The sequence below is a fragment of the Cibotium barometz genome, chromosome 62 (genome assembly GCF_041138505.1).
Source record: "Cibotium barometz isolate CiBa-2024 chromosome 62, ASM4113850v1, whole genome shotgun sequence".
NCBI lineage: Eukaryota > Viridiplantae > Streptophyta > Polypodiopsida > Cyatheales > Cibotiaceae > Cibotium > Cibotium barometz.
In genome coordinates this window covers 4180163-4202686 of record NC_141107.1, presented here as the reverse complement: position 1 = coordinate 4202686, position 22524 = coordinate 4180163, and the positions used below count along the sequence as shown (strand labels likewise).

General features: G+C 42.5%; 1 protein-coding gene across 1 annotated transcript; it reads left to right on the top strand.

The window, feature by feature from the left end:
- The first annotated feature begins 6640 nt into the window (after positions 1-6640).
- Positions 6641-8630, top strand: LOC147604041 (trans-cinnamate 4-monooxygenase-like). Its single transcript, XM_086795142.1, has 3 exons — positions 6641-7699; positions 7829-7971; positions 8314-8630. The coding sequence occupies exons 1-3, from the start codon at positions 6861-6863 to the stop codon at positions 8595-8597; spliced, it is 1266 nt and encodes a 421-aa protein (XP_086651268.1). The 5' UTR covers positions 6641-6860; the 3' UTR covers positions 8598-8630.
- Positions 8631-22524: the final 13894 nt, after the last annotated feature.

The following is a 22524-nucleotide window of genomic DNA, read 5'->3' as shown; positions in this document are numbered from 1 at the left end:
CACATCCCATCTAACGAGTCCTCTTTGAAGCACCCCATCTCTATATAATGAAACCTCTGGAGAGCACTCCATCTCTATAATGAGTTCTTTGGAGCACACAACAAACTCAAGATGCATGCAATAAAACTAATGGATCTTTCCACTCCCCCTCAAACAGGCCCATAGACTCCCATCATTATCTTGGCCTCTAGAAGATAATGAGTCTAGAAGTCCACCATTGGCTGTATGTATAGCCTCTTGAAGATAATGAGTCTAGAAGTCCACCATTAGCTATATGCATAAATAATAGGAGAGCCATTTGGAATCTTGTCAAACATGACAACATGCCTTGTAACCTGGAGGCCTTGAACATGAATGTATATTTCCATCCAAGTGATTCATGGACCTTAAAATTCAAATTTAAGAACTCCAATTCCACACACTACTAGTATTTATTTGCACAAATGAATCACTACCTCATGAGGTTGTTACACATATGCCAATCAAACAATATCTCAAGGCTAGACCAAGAGAAAAAGCCTCTGATAATGCAAGAAATATTTTACAACCTACTAAGGATAAGATTTTCAAAGCTAGCCACAACCATTACACTACAATACCCTACTATAAATTCTCCTTAGTGAGCTTGTTCCATTTTGAGGCTCAAACTCCCTCCATTGCATAGCTAGTCATGAAGTCAAGGGAATAGCCCACCATTAAACATTCTTGCCCAACCGCATATAGTCTCTATCTTCTAACCATCCTCAAGGAAAAAACATGTAATTTTGTGTATAACACATTCTGTTGTAGCATGGCAAAGGCAACCATACAATGAAGTGGTGGTACCATGAGGTAGAAGGTCATCCATGGTGGATGATGACTAAACACAAGCTAAATATTCTCCTTTATAATATCTTTGGCAACACATATCACCTTTTTATTCGAGGACTATTGTATATAATGATATCCATATCTTGTCAACACATGGCCACTTGGAAAGTCTATCCACCATGGATAATTTACAAGATCCCACTGTGAGAGTGTATGCATGCTAAGACTATCATTCCCTTCTTGGCCTCTACGGGGTTTTCATCTTGATTAATAGACGTCTCTATGGTTTAACTCTCTTGATCAACCTTCTCATGGTGATAGAACACATACATCTTATCCACATAAGACTCATGGGGGATTCCCTTCTTCTTGCCCCTTTGTACTTTTGGGTGATGACCTAGCACGTGGTGCCGTTTGGCAATGTGGGTTACATTGCCACATGGCACACACATAACCTTTTCTTAAAATGTTATGTGTGTGGAAATTTTCTCCATGAAAAGGGTTGTTTTGAAATTTTAGGGGGAGGAAATTTAAAGGATCTATGGGGAAAGTTTTTTAGAGAGAGAGAGAGGGGGTGGTTTTTAGAGGGGTGCTATGCACTTGTGCATGTGTGTATGTTACCATGTATAGAGAGTGTGCACATTTAAGCATGGGTGTGTATATCTGATGTGTGTATGTCACCATGTATAGAGAGTGTGCAAATTTCCATGTATAGAGAGTGTGCAAATTTGATTTGAGCATGGGTGTGTATATCTGATGTGTGTACCTGTAGACATGTGCGTGTTTTTGAATTTTTATCATTCTTAGTTTTGTTTTAGGTTTCAAGTTTTTAATAATTTTCGGGTATGTGTATTTACAATTAATAGGAAGTGCTATGTACATATGTACAAGGGGGTTTTTGCCATGTGGCCTCACTGAGAGAAGACAAAGAGTTTCTTACCCATCCACCATGATAAAAGCCTTGACGTCATTGCCACCAGCTTTGTAGCTTTATCTTTTTAGTTCCATAGCCAACGAGTTGGTGTTTGTGGACGCAGACAGGTGCCGTGGGGTCATGTGGTGATCTCTTTATCATTATGGAGCACACATTTTGTCGTTACTTTTTGCTTGTGTGGGTAGGAGGGTGAAGATTTACAATAGTGCACCACTGAGAAACCTGTTAGAATGTGTTTTACCACTTTGTTTTTATCAAGTGTAACCCCCTATCATCATCATCCTGACTAGCTGTAATGGGTATCCAAAACTTGAAATCACATGCTCGTGTAAAAATTAAGCTGATGTACGAGTGTCAACCTTTCATGTCTAGGCCTCTATCCATTTGGTAAAATAATCAGTGGCTACAATGGCATAACAAGCTTGACTTTGCCAATCTGTCTGGCATATAGCAAAATCTATCCCCCACTTTTTTGAATGTTTATTGCACAATTATAGGGGTTAGAGGAACTCTACCCTCTCTTGAGGCACATTGAAGCATTGACCTCATAGAACCTCTTCACAAATTCCATAGAATCTCCAAACACAGTTGGCCTCCATAAACCGGCTTGTAGGATCTTGTGAGCTGTCACTTTGTGAGCAAAATGTCCTCTTGTAATTTTGTAATGTTCTTCCTCTAGAACAGAAACGAATTCATCTTCCCTTAGACAACATGGTAGTTACCTAGTTTTATATATTTGTAAGACTATTAATTAATAGGGGACTACCAACTTAATAAGTCATCGCATCCTCTCCTTGTTCAAAACCTTATTTTTTAGGAGATCAGAAGCGAGGTACTCAAAAATTTGTGCAAGCATCAACTTAATAAGTTATTGCATCCTATCCTTGTTCACGGCCTTATCTCTTAGGAATCCATAAGAGAGGTACTCAAAAATTTATGCCCTCCATTCAGGCACCAAGTTGAGTTTGAATAAAGCCGCATTTGGTAATTTAGCAACAACTCCTAAATTCCATCCATAAGAGCAACCATCTCGTAATTTGCCTAGTTATGCATGGTTTGTTTTGACAAGGTATAACAAGGCTTGGTGATCTACAAAGAACACAAATTTATTACCTATTCTACTTAACCACATAAACCATTACCAATCTCTCTCGCTATGTAGTGGTATAGTTCATTTCCATCTCATTTTATTGTCTACTTGCAAAGCGTACCGGATAGTCTAGCTTGAACTCACATGACTCAATTGTCTACTTGCAAAGCCTAGTTACCAGGTAGTCCACCTTGAATTCACCTGATTTCATCAACACACAACCGATTGCAAAATTGGAGGCATCGAGGTGGACATGAAAGATCAAGTCCCAATTAGGTGGTCTCAAAATAGGTGCATTGCAAATGCCTTTTGCAATTTATTGTAAACTTGCTAACACTCTTTGGTCCATTTAAAGATTACGAGTGCTGTAATTTGTAATTGGTGGGTGGAGGTAGTTCACAAATTCGCTTCACTTTATTTTCATCTGTGGAAATTCCATTTTTTGATACTATGCGACCCATTGAATATATAACACCGTGCTTTACCTAGAATTCACATTTCAAAGGGTTCAAGGATATGTGATATAGTTCACACCTTTGAAATATCTTTCTTGGGAAATCCAAATGGTCCTTCCATTGTGTGTGTGCATAGAGATCATCTATAAAAATTTCCAACCATTTTTGCAAGTTAAGTTCCTTGAATGTAGGACACATTAAACTTTGAAATGTTGTCAGAGCATTGGTCAAGCACTGAATGCCATGACCTCGGGGGGATCACTTTGTCAACCCCTTGTGTAGCATGTGTGTTTAAGGGCTATTTACAAAACCCCCTACTTATAGATTTTTGAATTTTAAAAATACCCCTTCTATAACTCTATTTACAATAAAAGTACCCTTTCTATAACTCTATTTACAATAAAAGTACAATTTCTATAACTCTATTTACAGTAAAAGTACCCCCTTTTGTACAAAAATTTTTGCCATTTGAATTAAAAATCCCCTTATGTATGTAAATTTCATGCGTATGATGTCATATGAGTTGTGTTGGCTAGAAAAGTTCATTACCATAAAGTTATGGCAAAATTTAAATGGGAAAATATTAATTTTCAAATTCCACAAAACTCCCATGGGTTTGTCTATCATCCCATTTTCCTTTTTTACAATCAAGTTTGGTTTACCCCACCTCTCCCAGGATTGTTTGTGGTAACGATAATGACTCTTTCTCCTCCATCTAGGATAGTTGTAGCTTGATAACTCTTGTGTAATACTATTAGTTTTGTATTTGTGTTATCACTCTCCTAGTAATGTCCTAAATGATTCATGAGAATCTGTGCACGTTGAAGTAGTATCTTGTCTTCTCTGATCAAGTTCAAGGCCTCCTTAATAGCTATTGGAAAATTATCATCAGACCTTGTCTTAGATCGGAGTCATCCTTCTTCCCATTCTTTCAAATCCATCCAACACAAGCATTTATTTCCCCTCAACAATGCCCCTATCGGCAGCTTCATTTTACGAAGAAAGAAAGGTCATAAGTCATGCTACATCTCTTGGTGAGATGGTTTGAGTAATCATCAAATTCCAAGGATAAATGTTCACGAATCGCTAGTTCCCCTCGGGAGAGGGGGGAGCCAACAATTAGTAAAATTGTTTAGGAATTGTTGGTCCCCCTTGGGAGAGGGAGGAATTGTTGAAGAGAGAGAGTCCTCCCTTGGGAGAGGGAGGAATTGTTGGTCCCCCTTGGGAGAGGGAGGAATTGTTGAAGAGAGAGCTCCATGTTCAGCAAACATACGATTAAATAAATTCTCCTTTATATTACTCACAAGCATGTTCAAGAATTGCTCGTTCCTGAGAGAGGGCCCATTCTCTTTAGCCAAGCATATGATTGAAAAAATCCTCCTTCATATTAGACTCCAAGCTTGCTGCTTCCATTATATATTCCAACAAGGGTCTTAGAGTTCTCTTGGGTCCCTTGTTGTTCCCTTACTTGGTTAGACTATCTTTGTAGCTCGAATGGCTTAGTCTCTCATCAAATTTCTCCTAACTTTCCATAATGAAGGTTCTAGGTTCATTCTAGGGTATTCTCCCATTCCCTTTGGAGTATCTAAGGTTGTTTTTGATCTATTTTCCTTACCAACTACATGATTCACGTCTTGCTACCTTCCTCACTCTTCTCCTCCTTTTGGGCCTTGTGTGCCGAGTTCGATCCAAGGTTCATAGTTTGATCCCTTTGTATCATTTATGTATGTGCTTAGGTTTTGACCTTAAAAGGTGTAGTTACCAATCCAGAGTGGGGCTCTCCTTGATGTAGTGTTCATCCACTTTTCTTTTTCCATTGTGTTGTGGTTTAGAATGTAGTAAGTGGTGTCCCTCTCCTTGCATAATGTAATACTCAAGATTGATCTCTTGAGCTTCATCAAGGTAAGCTATCGCTAGCTCCCTAGAGTAGTCTCACTCATTCAATAACCACCTGGTGGACAGACGTCAGTTTGGGCATTGGTGGCTATGGTGATAATACTAATGGTGGTACCGGGTACATTTGTATACATCCCCCTAGCTTGGTTTTGCATGTTGTTAGGACACGTGAGTTTCTTTAACATTCCCATGAATAGGGGGTGTTGGTAACAGTAAGGGAGGTGTTATTACCGATAGTTGTGGAAATTATAATGCTTGTTGTGGCCACAGATATCCACACATATTGATATCATTATTTCCTAGCCGCATACAATATGCACAATACATCAAAGGTCGAGGCTAGATGTGGACAGTTTGTACTTGTGTGGTAGATCAAGCACCAAACCGGCTCTCTTCTTCAATGGAGGTGTTTGTTCAACGGACCTTATTCTTCACTAGAGGGAGAAGAACCATAATAGGACCGGAAAGGGTAATCATCCGCTGGACTCCCCTCGCGCAGCTTAGGTTTTTTCCTACGTATCTGCTCCCTGCACACGAGGGGAAGACCCTCTAGAGATAATACCTTTCGGGAGGAGGTGGAACACTCTGTAGTACGAGCAGGTAAAAGGCAATAAATACCTGGACGAAGAGGCCTTGGCATGAATTCACTTAAAATCCATGCCTATAGACTGTAGTCAATATCTTCTTTGCTTCATCTTGTGTCTTAGGCAAGGCATTGCCTTTGGGCAATAAAGCATATAGTAATCAATCAAAAACCTTGGAGAAAAATTTGTTGATTTCAAAAACCCTAGAGAAAAATTTATTGATTTCGCATTTGTGTAACATGGAAAGAAAACAGATACAATTGTTGTACTTGAAAAGTGCAGAGGCTACAAAAATTGGGAATTGAGAGGCAAGCTCTTAATTTTCTTGTTTATACAACGGGATGATCTTATCCTTGCCTCCGGCTGATGAGGTATTAAGACAATATCTTGGATTTTGAGGACCAATTCATGATGGGCGTTGACATCCTCCTTTTTTTTGTGGTGTGCTTCATGTAGGGCCTATTGCTTCCATGGTCCCATTGTGTAATGGAGGACTATGTAACGAATGAGGTATGAGCGGGAAGAAGGTTCATTCATATGCATAGCTACGCCACGCTGAGGTATGTGTGCTTGCATATGCACAAGTACGTCATGCTAAGGCTCACTGCTCGCTCGTTGGTCTGAAATGCGGTATTTTCAAGGCAGAATCGTATTCTATTTTCGTTTTATCAATGTGAGCCTCACGAAAAGAACTTTACAAAATAAATTCAAACGAAACATTGCGGAGGTTAGTCATAAGAGTGCGACTGCGCAGAAGGCCCACGACAGCCAAACACTAAGGAGGCAAAGAAGGCCAGTCATAATATTGCGAAGCAAAGAACGCCCTTCTTGACTCCGTCACAATACAGAGAGAGAGAGAGAGAGAGAGAGAGAGAGAGACTTGGTGCAAGCCACTATAAAAATCTGTGTAGCATCCTCAATCCCTGTGTGCGCCGAGCCCAGCTAGTCGAAGCTGGAGAGTAGTGCACTTATAATCACCTCCTGCTCTCCCAGCCCAGCCACACGTACTCTCTTTTCTCGATTTGCATCACAGTACTTCGGGTGTTTAATTACTGTAAACCTTTGCTGGACTAGCTCTTGCCCGACTAGCTATGTTGGCCATGGCCCTCTCTGATGTCTCTTCGACTCTCCTCCCCAGCTCGACCTCTTCTCCTGCGCCATCCATGCTACTTATAACCCTTTTGGGAATGGTTTTGGTCTCCCTTGCCATCCTTCACCTCGCCCGCCCCAAGCTCAAACTCCCTCCTGGCCCCCTTGCACTCCCCATATTTGGCAACTGGTTCCAAGTGGGGAATGATCTCAACCATAGAAACCTCTCTGACCTCGCCAAGAAGTTTGGGCACATTTTCCTTCTGAGGATGGGCCAAAGGAACCTTGTGGTGGTGTCGTCTCCTGAGCTTGCCAAGGAGGTTCTCCACACACAAGGGGTAGAGTTTGGCTCCCACTCTCGCAATGTCGTCTTGGACGTTTTCACGGGGAAAGGCCAGGACATGGCGTTCACTGAATATGGCGACCACTGGAGAAAGATGAGGAGGATCATGACTGTCCCCTTCTTCACTAACAAAGTTGTGCAGCAATCCAGAGCCTGCTGGGAAGACGAAATCGATCACGCCATTGCCGACCTCAAAGCCCGCCCTGAGGCCTCCACCACCGGTGTTGTCATCAGACGAAGACTGCAATTGCTCATGTACAACAACATGTACCGCCTCATGTTCAACAAGAGGTTTGAGACAGAGGACGATCCCATCTTCAAGCAGCTCAAGAAGCTGAATGGGGAGAGGAGTAGGCTTTCACAGAGCTTTGACTTCAATTATGGTGATTTCATCCCGATTCTGAGGCCTTTCCTGAGGGGTTATCTTGCATTGTGCAAGAAGGTGAAGGAAGAGCGTCTCCAGCTCTTCAAAGAGTGCTTCATAGACGAGCGTCGAAGGTATTTTAAAGCAGTATACTATTGTAGAATATGTTAAAATATGAGGTGAATGATGATTAGGGGTTCTAATCAGCTAATCACGAAAAGCTACTGGGCCCGGATTCTTATTGTATTGTGATCTTGGTTCAGGAAATTGAGGAGCTCCAAGGCCATGAATATTGATCTGAAGTCTGAGGAGAAGTGTGGCATCGATCACATTTTGGATGCGCAGAAGAATGGGGAAATCAATGAGGACAATGTGTTGTACATTGTGGAGAACATTAACGTGGCAGGTATAAAAACTGAATTCAGTGGCATTATATGTTGTGTACTAATTATTATTACGCAGGTGATGATCAGGTGAGGTCGCGAGCCTCGGATCATGCAGAGAGAGTTGGTAATTAGTTGGTCATGACGCACTAGAAATTGATAGCGTCTAATTTGTATGTGCTAGTAATTATAATTCACGACTCGTTGCGCCTTGCTGCATGATTGCGGAGTATAAGATCATGAGAGCTGATTAAGATCATACGACGTCCACCTTAAATATAGCTGCATGATACTGGGTTGACAATATATATATATATATATATATATATCTTGTATATTAATTCTGCATGTATGTACTGCTGCAGCTATTGAGACGACTCTATGGTCCGTTGAATGGGGCATAGCGGAGCTGGTGAACCACCAAGACATACAGCAGAAGGTGCGGGAAGAGATGGAGAGGGTGCTAGGCAAGGGCGTCGCATTGACAGAACCAGACATCCCCAAGCTGCCCTACCTGCATGCGGTGGTGAAGGAGACGATGAGGCTTCGCATGGCGATACCGCTGATGGTGCCGCACATGAACCTCAAGCCGGCCAAGCTTGGTGGCTACGACATACCGGCCGAGAGCAGAATCGTCGTGAACTCTTGAAACTTGGCCAACAACCCCGCCATGTGGGACAAGCCGGAGGCGTTCGACCCGCGGAGGTTCTTGGGCCCTGACATCAAAATCGATGCCACCGGTAACGATTTCCGATTCCTGCCCTTCGGTGTCGGCCGTAGGAGCTGCCCGGGCATCGTCCTCGCCATGCCCATCCTCGCCCTCGTCCTCGGCCGCCTCATCCAATCGTTCCACCTCCTCCCACCGCCTGGCCAATCCAAAGTCGACACCTCCGAGGAGGGCGGCCAGTTCAGCCTCCACATCGCCAACCACTCCGTCGTCGTCTGCAAACCCCTCTAAGGGCCGCGCGGCGGCGGCTAAGATCTCTCTACAGAATTATTTTTTCTCTTAAAATCACCGTAGAGGTTGAGAATCAGTGAAATGTTCAAAGTTAATGCAAATATATATGTACGGCGGATTCAATTATTTTTATTTTTATTTTATGCTTAAATTTATTCTATGCAAAACAAATTTTTTAAAATTTATTGTCATACATTAAATGTCCGATACATTTCGTATAAATATGTTTATGTAATGTTCTGCATTTGCATGTCCTGCGACATGATTTATTTTTCTTGGTTTTTTACATCCTTATACTTTGGGAGTTGGCATGTAATTTTGGGTGTATGAACAAGAGTAGAAAGTGGTGATTAAGATTCATAATCCTAATTAATGATGTTTATGCAAGTGATTCAGTGCGTTTTGACTATTTTTGGTAAATTTTTCATGCTTCTAAGCAATCCCAACAATGCATGGAAAATTATAAATGCTCGAACAAAAATTAATTTTCCCACTCTAAATGTTTTCAGAGTGGATTACAATCCTAATAACAAATAAGCTATTTCTTGATTAAATGCAATGAAATCTAAGCCTTGTGGTAAGCTTTAAAGTCCTACAAATCATAATAAAACCAAGGTTTTTCCCTTCCAAGTACGAAACTATAATGCAAACAAGCTTCAAAACAAAAATGAAAAACAATAACTTAAGGCTCACAGAGGGCTTGATACATTTGATTCCCAAGGAGGGTGGTGATAGATTGGAGATCCGGTAGTGCGCGGAGGCGATTACTAGGTGGAGTTTGACTTTCTAGTAGCTTCAGGAGTCATGCAACTGAGCCCCCTTGCATTGCATACGGGCCACGACTTCTTTGCGCAGTGGTAGCATGGCTTTGACCCTACATCGGACCCTTTAGTTGGCCTGTCGGCTCCCTAGTCATTGTTTGCTTCCCCGGCCTTAGGAACAAATACCTCCCTGTTCTCATGATGATTGCTGGTACCATCGAGGGAGTGATGGAATCCCCCCCACTGCTACCTCGACACTCGATCGAGGAGCCAAGATTCCATTCCTTTGCATCTGTGCTGTCTCACTGGATTCAGTACCTCATGTTATATCTATTCCATGCCTTTCGGCGTAATCGCGTCATTTAGCGGCGAGTGGAGTATTTAGGCCTTCTAGGCTAACGTTTCATTTGCAGGAAGATGGGACACCTAGCCAGAGCTTTCCCTTGGCAGCACCAATCTAGGAGACCACCTCCTATGGTTTCCCCCCCCTTTCCAATCCAGATCCTCACTAGGGGGTAGATCGAAGGGACCGCCACGAAACGGGTCCCTTCGATCTCATCAATTTGGTGGCCGATTCCCCGTCGTGATTCCTCCCCCAGCTCTAAGTGTCCAGTGAAGATCCCATTGAGCCCCTGACAAGCCTCTCCCAGCAGCATACCTCTACAATGGATCACTCCTAGTCGAGGCCCTCTCCTTCCCCTTCGTAACCTGCCCCCTTGCCTTCTCCCCTTACCTCCTTCCTCTCCTACTCTATCCTTAGCACCGTCTCTTTCTATAGCAGTTCCTTCTATCCCGTCCTCCTAATCAGAGGCCACCCTCCCCCCTCCCTCCACCTCTCTAGAGCACTCTTGCCAACCTGTAGTAGCCCTCAACCTGGAGGAGAGATAGCCGGTGAGTTCTGTTTGTCGCTTGATGTCTTCCAACAAAAGGGACATATATGTTTGATGAGACAATAGCTTCCATTTGGATATATGTGGTTTTCACACCATTCCAGACCCTCTACGCTAGAGAATGGCATAATGATCTTCTCTTTCCCTTTGAGTGTAATCCTAAGGATGGAGTGGGCCTCGAAATCAGTGGCTGCCGCCATCCCACCATCTTCACAACTTTTGTATCACCGATGTAATCACCCATCTATGGCCATTCGCTAGGATGGAGCTTGGAGGCTTAGGCCATAGAGACTAGGTCTGGGAGATCGTGGCCTCTCTAGCGTGGAGGTGTTGCTTTTTGTGTTCATGCATATTCTAGTTAGGTACCTCCATTGTGATCGATGGAGTTTAAAGTATGCATACTCTCGTGCTCAGATAGAGTGGTGTCACATGGAGGATAGTATTCACGCCCACTTCGTTCCAGGACAGATTGGGATTATTCCCCGTATAAACTCTCGCCCAAGACTCTTCGAGTGGAGGATAGTTCCGATAGTTCTACCTCCCACATAGATTGATATGCGGATAGTCTCATGGAACATTCATGGTTTAGGGGGCCTTAGTGCTTTTAGAGGAGGCACCCCCTTAGAGGAGAGCTTTAGAGAGCTAGAGTTGGGGGACTTATAGACATTCTTTTCCTCTAGGGGCACACCTTTCTAAGGGGTGCACACCGATGCAGGAAGATTTTACAAGGAAGGAGTCACACTTTTTGGTCTCCATCCTTTGGTCGAGTTAGGGACGCATGGAGGAGATTGTATCTCTGTCAGTGAGCAACTTTTGCCAGTAGTGACAGGATTATGAGTCATAGTTCTAGGGCAAGCACAATGGGTTACCAATTTGGTTGGAGAGGATTGCGTTGTCTTCCTCAATGTTTACGTCTCGAACGCTATTGCAAGTAGAACCCTCTTTTGGAGAACATTCATAGTTCCAGGGCAAGCACAATGGGTTACCAATTTGCTTGAAGAGGAACAAAGAGAGGGGGGAATCTCTAGAGGTTCAGTGAGGCGATCAAGATTTTTTGTTATATGCAAATCAACTGACACAAGTCATGTGGTTTTTGGGTAGGCTCTGCACCTACCCCGACTTGGCGTCCAGTTGAGGCTTTCCAGTGGATTCTGAGGGGCACTCCCATTTGCTATATTGGATGTCATGTGGGCATTTATATCTCTCTAGAGCAGCAGATCCCTCTCCTTCTTTTGAGCATTCGGAAGAAGTTTTTGTATTGGAGTTCCACGGGACTCTCCCTAATTGAATGAGTGGTGGTAGTAAACCAAGTCCTCCTGCCACCATGTGGTACATTACTTCTTGTTGGGCCTTCTCTTGAGCATGTATTGATCAGGTACAATGGTTAATCTGGAATTCCTTATGGGTTGGCATTAGTGATGGGAGGCCTGCTAGTGCCAAGGTGGCATGGAGAGTGATTATTTAGCCATGACGTAGAGGAGGCCTAGGCATCATTGACCCCGCTATTCAAATCCTTGACTTGCTGGGCAAACTGATTAGAGGACTCCTTGTCTCGGTGGTGAGCGTTGGAAGGACTTCCTGTTGGGCCAAGCCTATACCCCGAGTCTAGGGGGCCCTTGGCTACAGAGCACGAGATGGATCTTCACAAAAATGCATGCCCGGAGTTTTAGTCTAGCTTTTGAGGACATATTACAGCTAGTTTACTCTACGAGCTTGGCATCACCTTAGGCCATCCCTTAGGAAGATAGCTTAGATAGCCTTAGAGGAGCGGCTTTGGCACCAGCCATTGGTCTGGAACCCCCTGATCCAGTGGCCACATGCTGGAGGATCGACCTCATGTTTCATGGGGCGCGTTGAGCATAGGATATGCCAGGTCCCTTGGAGATTTTATCACACATAGGAAGTTTACCCCGGAGTTGCACAGGAGAGAGGCATAACAGCAGGGATCAAGGGTAGAGACAAGCTCAGCATCGATATCGACTCAGCTATTCCTCAGGAGTGGCTGACTCCTATCCCAGATTTGACTCCCCTGGCATGTTTGCCAAGCGTGATATTCTTGTGGCAGTCCACGGAGGAGAAGATGAGGGCAGTGGTCTGCCCACTTTTTCTATTGGATCACATGGCGATTAGAGAGATCCGAGATTCCCTTAGAGGATTTTAGTGGCTACACCTTACAGAGGATGAGGATGATTGGACTTCAGGCAGCATTAGAGTGGCACATAGACCCACCATCGGCCACCAAGGTGGCCTCGGACAGATTCTGGTAGCTTTGGATATGGGTGTGGCGATCTCTCACATGCCTCTAGTGGGACCCGAGAAATTGGACTTGGCAGGACCCCACTGATTGAGAGGAGAATCTAGATGTCCGCTTCTTTGCATACACAGCGTGGGTAGACCACATGATCCAGATGCTAGAGATTGATGGCACCCTGGTAGCAGCAGCACATTGGCAATCATTGGACCACGGCTCACAATGTTTCCTCTCAGATTTTTGGAAGAGGCTTTGGGATTGTGGAAGATAGGAGCTTGGCTGGCCCAGTAGCTTTTCAGAGGTGTAGCCACCCACAACAAGAGTCTCAACAATGACATTGTCTTTAGGATTTCCTAGAGGCTCAATAGGTTTGGTGGTGGATTCTCCACATCTTCACTATGGACAGGGCTTTGACCCCGATCATTACATGGGGCATAGTTTCTTGGATACAGAGGTTAAGGAGGTCTGGACTAGGAGGATGGTGGAGGGCTAGCCCTACAGGTCTCTCACCACCCACTGCATTTCGGTAATACCAGTCGTAACCTAATCTACAGAGACCATTGGTGACTAGGCTCATGGCAGAGATGGGAGATTTGGAGCAATATTGTAGCTTAACACATTTGGCGAGTTGTGGTTAGTGGGGGAAGCTGTAGGGTCGATCTGACCGCATGCAGAAGCAGTGGGAAGCTTTCTTGAGGCTGTGGTGGCCTGACGGTGACCCCACTTGGCATTACAGACCACCTGTGTGGTTGTTCCCCCCCTCTTGTATGAGATATACATCTCCTCGTAGAGCAGCCAACAAGGAGGAGAAGCGTCTCTTTCCCCTCTTTTGGTTACTTGATCCCTTCCCTATACATGAGGTGAGTTTGTATCTAGCCCTTTGTGTTTGTTTTAGTCCTTCATGGCTTGTTTTTTTAGTAACTAATAGAAGATCTTTTTCAAGAAAAAAAAAGGATTTCTAGTGGGCATCAGAACATACTCACATCACCTCCATCACATCGTACTTATCACCTTGACCTTTCTCATTAAAATCCACTCAAGCTCTCTTAGTACTAGATGCTCACATAAGAAGGTCCACCACAGAGCTCAGAATAGAAGAATCACTATCAAAAGAAAAGCATCGGTGTGTAGATGCCATGCATGCTCTCACGAGAGGTGAAATAGCACACCCCATGTCCATAATGAATCCTCTTTGAAGCACCCCATCTCCATAACAAGCGCTTTGGAGAGCGCCCCATTTCTACAATGAGTCCTTTGGATGAGCACACAACAGACTCAAGATGCATGCAATAAAACTAATGGATCTTTCCACTCCTCCTCTGATAGGCCCATGGGCTCCCATCATCTTCTTGGCCTCTAGAAGATAATGAGTCTAGAAGTCCGCCATTGGGTATATCCAGTAAAATGCCTTTCTCTCTACATTAAAAAAATGGTGGGTGCTTACCAACGTTATGAATTAAAAACACGCAAGGAGATCCACATATACACAGTCATTGAAATCCAATTGAGCTCTCTTAATACTACATGCTCTCACAAGAAGTTCTACCACACTGCTCATAATCGAAGAATCACTATCAATACCATATCCCATCTAACGAGTCCTCTTTGAAGCACCCCATCTCTATATAACGAAACCTCTAGAGAGCACTCCATCTCTATAATGAGTTCTTTGGAGCACACAACAAACTCAAGATGCATGAAATAAAACTAATGGATCTTTCCACTCCCCCTCAAATAGGCCCATAGACTCCCATCGTTATCTTAGCCTCTTGAAGATAATGAGTCTAGAAGTCCACCATTAGCTATATGCATAAATAGCAGGAGAGCCATTTGGAATCTTGTCAAACATGACAACATGCCTCGTAACCTGGAGGCCTTGAACATGAATGTATCTTTCCATCCAAGTGATTCATGGACCTTGAAATTCAAATTTAAGAACTCCAATTCCACACTACTAGTATTTATTTGCACAAATGAATCACCACCTTATGAGGCTATTACACATATGCCAATCAACAATATCTCAAGGCTAGAGCAAGACAAAAAGCCTCTGATGTGGCAAGAAATATTTTACAACCTACTAAGGATAAGATTTTCGAAGCTAGCCACAACCATTACACTACAATACCCTACTATAAATTCTCCTTAGTGAGCTTGTTCCATTTTGAGGCTCCAACTCCCTCCATTGCATAGCTAGTCATGAAGTCAAGGGAATAGCCCACCATTAAACATTCTTGCCCAACCGCATATAGTCTCTATCTTCTAACCATCCCCAAAGAAAAAACATGTAATTTTGTGTATAACACATTCTGTTGTAGCGTGGCAAAGGCAACCATACAATGAAGTGGTGGTACCATGAGGTAGAAGGTCATCCATGGTGGATGATGACTAAACACAAGCTAAATATTCTCCTTTATAATATCTTTGGCTTTGTGAACCTAAATTATTCAAGATTGAAGTGAAAAAGAACAAAACATATGTAGAAAGCGATAAAAAAACATTTTTTACCATCATCAATGATTGTCTTCTCCATGCAAATCCTTGTCCTCATTTTTTAAGAGGAGATGGACTATCCACATCAACTACTACATATCTAAACCAAAAAAAAACCTATGCTTAAGTCAAGGCAACAGCCCACCATCAAAGTTTCTTGCCTAACCCAATATAGCCTCTATCTTTTGTAGCCATTCTCAAGAAAAAAACATGTAATTTTGTGTATAACACGTTCTCTAGTAGAGCCATACAATGAAGTGGTGCCATGAGGTAGAAGCTTATGTATTGGTGTTGGATGACTAAACACGTACTCAATATTCTCCCTTCTAATATCTTTGGCTTTGTAATGCTAAATTATTCAAGATTGTTGAAGTGCAAAAGAACCAAACATATTTAGGAAGCGATTAAAAAAATGAAACATTTTTTACCATCATCATGTTTATCTTCTCAATGCAAATCCTTGTCCTCATTTTTTTCTAGGAGATGGACTATCTGCATCAACTACTACATACGCAAACCAAAAAAACCCTATGCTTAAGTTAAACATAAAAAATAATATATATATAAGTAGAATTATTATCAAAAAGAAAATGCACCTTGTTCTTGGTTGGTGGATGGCTTTTTTGGTGAGAAGATATCTCTTTTGTTGTTTTGTCAAAGTGTGAATCCAGCACATTTTTATTGGAGGCATATTGCATATAATGATCTCCCTCTCTTGTCAACACATGGCCACATGGGAAGTTTATCCAACATGGATAATTTGCAAGTGTGAATCCATCACCTTTTTATTGGAGGCATATTGCATATAATGATATCCCTCTCTTGTCAACACATATCACCTTTTTATTGGAGGACTATTGCATATAATGATATCCATATCTTGTCAACACATGGCCACTTGGATAGTCTATCCACCATGGATAATTTACAAGATCCCACTGTGAGAGTGTATGCATGCTAAGACTATCATTCCCTTCTTGGCCTCTACGGGGTTTTCATCTTGATTAATAGACCTCTCTATGGTGTGACTCTCTTGATCAACCTTCTCATTGTGATAGAACACATACATCTTATCCACATAAGCCTCATGGGGGATTCCCTTCTTCTTGCCCCTTTGTACTTTTGGGTGATGACCTAGCATGTGGTGCCGTTTGGCAATTGTTGCCATATATATAGGCAGTGATGTGTGTGAACACACTTAGGACCATCGGGGCACTTTTTCCCTCTTTAGGAGGTTTTTTCCCCCGGCTTGTATATACGCCCATCCTTCCTGCAACCCTAATTCCAGCAATTGGTATCAGAGCAGGCATCGGCTCCCAGGGCTATGCCGCCAGCACCCTCTGACTCACGTTCTCTGATTGAGGTGAGCTTTCACGAGCCCTATTCTCTACAAATTTGCCCGTAGGGCTTCGCGTTCTCAAAATTTGCATTTGAGGTCGTTTCGGGCTCAGTTTTTGCATTTCAAGTTCTGCACTGGTGTTTTCGTCATTTTCTGCAGAAATTTTGACAGTGCAGTTTTCTGCAAAACAAGCATACGTGTTCTATTGTGGACCGTGCTACATAGCACAAGTTGTCTTCTGTTCAGTCTTTACTTCATTATAGGTAGCTTTTGCATCAGTTTCAGTCAGTGGCCATGGCTGATAACATCAATGATGTATTTCGCATGTTGTCTGCTGAAGACAAACTGGATGGAGACAACAACTACCCACTTTAGGCATACATGATGCAGCTTGTTTTGGTTGCAAAAGGAGTGTGGAACATTGTGCAGGGTACGGATGTACGTCCAGGTTCTGTGGATGTAGGATCTATTGAGGATGTTGCAGGTTCTAGCAGCTCTACTGTTGCTGCTGTTTTACCCACTGCTGAACAAGCTCGTTGGGATGGTAAAGATGCGCAGGCTCATGCCTTGATTGCACTTTCTGTCAAACGTAACATCACCCCACATATTCGTTCAGCTAAAATAGCAAAACAGGCTTGGGATATTCTAGCTGGTTTCACTACAAGACAATGCTGCCATACACGCGTTTCATACACGCGATAAATTACGAACGCGTGTATGGTCGCGCCTGTATTTGAATAGAATCGGGCGCGTGTATTTTTGCATTTAAATTCGCGTGTATGTTTGCATTAATCAACGCGTGTATAAACGCGTCTATATACACGCAGTAATACACGCACCTATACACGATAATATTCACGGGGTAATACTCGCTATTATACACGGATAAATACACGCTACTATACACGGATTAATACACGCATGGCAGAGAAAAACTGGAAAAAAACTGAATTCCTTTACAAAATTAAAAACTATTTTCCTTAAACCATCTCATAGTACATTACAGTATACATCATTACACAATCCCACTACATGCATTTACAACAATGAAATATATTCAAAAATAAATCATATTGCATATGAGATGATGGAAATGTCATCAATTTAGAACATACAGTGACGGATTGGTTAGGGTTCGATCTCATCTTCAATAAGATCCATCCTTGCCAAACGATCAACATCAATATCCATTTGATCAATTGGTAAGGCTACGATTAAATTTATTCCACTATCGATATTCTGTACTCCATTGATAATGGTATCGATGTCCTGATCATCCTCATCAACATCACCATCATCCTCAATGGTAGGGTCATTCTCATGATCATGAGAAATGGCATGCTCATCCTCATTATCACGATCATCTCTTATTTCTTGATCATCGATCACAACATCTTCAATGGCATGTTCGACGTCATCTTCATTGCGGCTTGTTACATCCTCCATATGCTCCATATCAGTGAATGTATTATACATCACTTTGGAACGTGGTGCAATAGGGATGACGTACCACCATTTGATGTCATGCACCATTGGTAGATAGATAACCTACTCAAATACACACAGTACAGTAATTAATTAGCATATCAAAAGTCAAGGGGTACGCGAGCTTAGATATATATGTACATGAAACACATTAGTAAAAAAATGCATACCTGCTCACATTGTTGTGGCAATACGAGCCTATCTTTCTTTGTTTGCCAGAACTTTGTAGAGTCAATAGTTACATATCCACTTGCATGGCGTTTTATCGTTGCATCAGGCCCTTTTTCCACCACGTTCATTTGCCATTTGACATCCAAAACATACACAAAGAAGCGACGAAAGTCAAGCCTAAATATGTCTTGGATTATGCCACAATAATCATCCATTTTTCCATTAGCTCCCTCAAAGCTACTAATGACACCGCAATCTTGTGTATTTCTCTTTTCATCATTTCTTTGTGTTCGAAAATGCTTGCCTTCACACCATATAGCATTGAACATAGTGCACTGGACCAAAATAGAAACAATATTTGTGTAAGCAATGTGAACAAATATTAAAAGAAAATCACTTACAACTAATGCAAAACATTAGTTCTATGTACCTTTGACATGCATCCTCGTGCATACTCCCATTCTTCCGCCGTGATATGCAGCCCCTCGTCACTCTCTGCTCTCTCCATTTCCTCATGCAACCAATCAACATGGATATCATTCGGAAGTGTTGCTAGATGCTTAGGGTACGCCTTCCGAGAGCCATGTTGCCTCCGAAAGAGAGCTCTTTCTGCTTGCCTTTTTGTCTTTGCATCCTCATATCTTGTAACCCATCTGCTCATCACATCACTATTAAGGATACAAGTGAAATTGAGATCATCAATCAACGTTCTGTCAATTACTTTACTCTGTCCTTTTCCTTGAGGCACAATAGAGGTCATCCTCAAGTCCTCTTCATTGCTCCATAGTCGTGGCAAAGAGCTGTCCACCTGACCAAGAAATTCTGAAATATATACAAGCGACTCTTGTATCAACCAACCCTCGGCCATGCTTCCTTCAGGCCTTGCACTTTGCCTCACAAAGTCTTTTAAGGTCTTCATGAAGCGCTCTAGGAAGAACATCCAACGTGCATGCACAGTACCACATAAAGCAATTTCGTCCACTAAATGCACAATGAGATGTAGTTGACTTGTGAGAATGGTTCGCGGAAAAGTCTCCTCTACCAAACAAACCACCTCCACTGCCATAACACGCGCATCATCCAACGTGGCTGGATCAATTGCTTTGGAACTAACATATCTGAAAAATAAATAAATAGTACGTTATACCTCATGCACGTTCATTTTGCAAGGTATAATGAAGGGTGATCTGAGCATGGGTTTTACATACCTCACAAGCTCGCCCATCTTATAAATACATTTTTTCAAACTCTTATTCGCACAATGGTCGATGCTAGTAGGTAGTATGAACTGCGCACATAAGAGCACATTTATGGTTTATGGCATTACAAAATTTAATTTCAACGTACGTACAAGACTTGGAAAACACTTACTTGAAGCATCTTGTGCCAATCGTGGGACTTCAACCCATATAGTTGCTCAACGCCTCTTTTCTTAGTGGTTGTAAAGGCTCCCTTCAATGATCTCATGCATCCAGTGGGAGTACGCAAAGTGGTGATGGCCTGCTTTACCTGCTTCTCCTCTTTCTTTGATATAATCCATGGTGCAGGCGGAAGACGAACGTGCCCACCCACCTCTCGTGGCCAAGCTTGACGCATACGTCCTGCGACCCGCAAGTCCTCACGTACGCTAACATTGTCTCGTTTACCAGTAATATGTTCCCAAATACCAGATCCCACATTCTTGAAGATGTGCATGGGATCAAGAAGATGGTTGATCTTAAGATGGGTCCAATATGGCAGCCGGAAAAAAATGGAGTACCTGCACAAGGGATTGCTCTATGTGACCTTTAATCCAATTAGAGACTACACAAAACAAGATTGAAAAAACATCACTATACCTGTTCATGCCATCTGGAGGAAGAATAGTTGTAGACTCCCAAATACGCTTCCAATCTTTTGCACGAAGTGTTTGTGGAGGAATGTTACTCTTACTAGCAACATATTTAGGATGATCTGAGGGGAGAAATCGATGATGATTATCGAATATAGTCTTACACAAACCATCAGCATACTCATGTACTAACGAAGGGCCACAAACAGGACATGCATGTTTACCCGATGTTTTCAAACCTGTTAAAATATAAATAAAAGTTAGAATAATAAAGTCAAACCGTCTAATTAATATATATAGCCAATAGTAATAGAGTAGGGAGGTAATTAGAATTCTTACCAGAACAATCGCTGTATCCTGGAAAGTCATGCATTGTCCACATCAACACTGCTTTTAAGTCGAAGTGTCGAGAGGAGGGAGGCCTACTAATGTCCACCACCGCAACACCTCTCCATAGTTCCTCCAACTCATCAATCAGTGGTTCAAGATAAACATCCATATGCTTGACTTTATGTTTCCCTGGAATTAGAAGGGATAACATAAGATGTCCCTTCTTGATCGCCATTGATGGTGGAAGGTTATAATTCACCAGCACAACTGGCCACACGCTGTACGCGGTGCTTTTGAAACCAAATGGATTCACTCCATCCATACCCAGGCCAAGTCTCAAGTTTCTGGGCTCTGTTTTAAAGCTGGGCCACTCATCTTCAATATGCTTCCAAGCAGGAGTGTCTGCGGGAATTCTCCACATGCCATCATCCGATCGATGTGAGGAATGCCATGACATGAGCTCTGCTATGGATTTGCACTTGAACATGTGTTTGATGCGAGGAATTATAGGAAAGTGTCGCAAGACTTTACGAGGTACATCAAAACTCTTCATATCTGTTCTGTACCTTGCTTCACCACAAGTGGGACATGTCAGAGCCTCCTTATGCGTCCCACGAAAGAGAATGCAATCATTGACGCATGCATGTATTTTATCATAATCCAGTCCTCCAAGAGATGTCACATAGCGCCTCGCTATGTCTCTTGAGGTGGGCAGTCTATTTTCCTTTGGAAGCATATTTGACAATAGCCTGCATCCAATATCATCAATTATAATTAGTCTTAAATCCTAAACCTTAAACCACTAATTCAAATTTATAAGTTAGAATGCTTACTTCAACAATGCGTCAAGACTTGCATTGCTCCATCCATAAACTGTTTGTATATTAAGTAGTTCAAGGGAAGCACGTAAAACTGAGAATGTGCACCCTTCAAACACCGGTGTCGATGAAGCTTTATAAAGATGCTCTTGTTCCATATCATCGTCGTCCATACCTTTGGGATCATCCTTAAAAAGATTCCGCACCATATCATCAAGCACCTCCTCTTCCACAACTTCGTGAGGTGCAGGGCTATTGTCGTCCCTTTCCCACTCATCTCTGACATTAGATCCCGAAGCTCCAGCATCATCTCGTCGACGCTTTACGTGCTCTCGTCGCGCGTAGGGTACCATGTTAGGGTGTGGTACTGCATCCTGCTTCAATTTATCAAATTATATGTTACAACTCTATTAATTTAATTTGGATACCATGAGTCATTTGAATACCATCAATTTACATCTACTCACCTCTAAACCTGTTTGATTCCATTCTCCATACATGGAGATATGATTCAAGGTAATTCGACGTGCTCGTACAATGCATCCTTGACATCGATTACACATACATTTGATCCGTTGTCCCAACCACACATCGCGATTACGATGACGCATTGTCTCATCTTCCTCAAAACTGCTTGAAGAGGTTGATGACATCCTGTGTACAAACCAGAAAACACAAACTCATTATATATTTTTAATGAAAGCACAAAAATGCGTGTATTCACGCGGCTATCTCCTAAAATTTGCGTGTATAAACGCGGCTACTTCCTAAAAAACGCGTGTATTCACGCGGCTAATTTCTGCAAAACGCGTGTATAAACGCAGCTAAAATCATGTACACGCGAATATACCTGCGTTTATAAACGCGAACATAAACGCACCCATAAACGCGGCGGCATATTTAAACTAAACATAGCCCGCCTTCCCCAAATATAGATTTTGAACTTAGAAATCAACAGTGCGCCTGTTTTCGCCTCTTCCAACAGCAAAGAGGGAGCAGAGAAAGGAACACACACACGGGAGAAAGAGGGAGCAGAGAAGGAGCAGAGAGGACTCACTTTTTCAGAGGTGAGTCACTTTGTCCTGTGCCTTGTCTCTTTTGTCAGATTTGTTTACTTTGCTCTTTGCTCTTTGGGTTTGTCTTTTTGCACACGATTGGGTTGCTGCATCCTGACAGGGGCGACAATGGCTGGTCCTTTTATAAGGACATTCTGTTTTTGTCGGGGGGTCGGTCTTTTCGAGAAATTTTT

What these genes read in the sequence shown, in the direction of transcription:
- LOC147604041 (XM_086795142.1), top strand. Translation starts at nt 6,861, where the DNA reads ATGTTGGCCATGGCCCTCTCTGATGTCTCTTCGACTCTCCTCCCCAGC. An exon ending in TTCATAGACGAGCGTCGAAG is followed by an intron (nt 7,700 to 7,828) that starts GTATTTTAAAGC and finishes ATCTTGGTTCAG; the next exon opens with GAAATTGAGGAGCTCCAAGG. An exon ending in GGAGAACATTAACGTGGCAG is followed by an intron (nt 7,972 to 8,313) that starts GTATAAAAACTG and finishes GTACTGCTGCAG; the next exon opens with CTATTGAGACGACTCTATGG.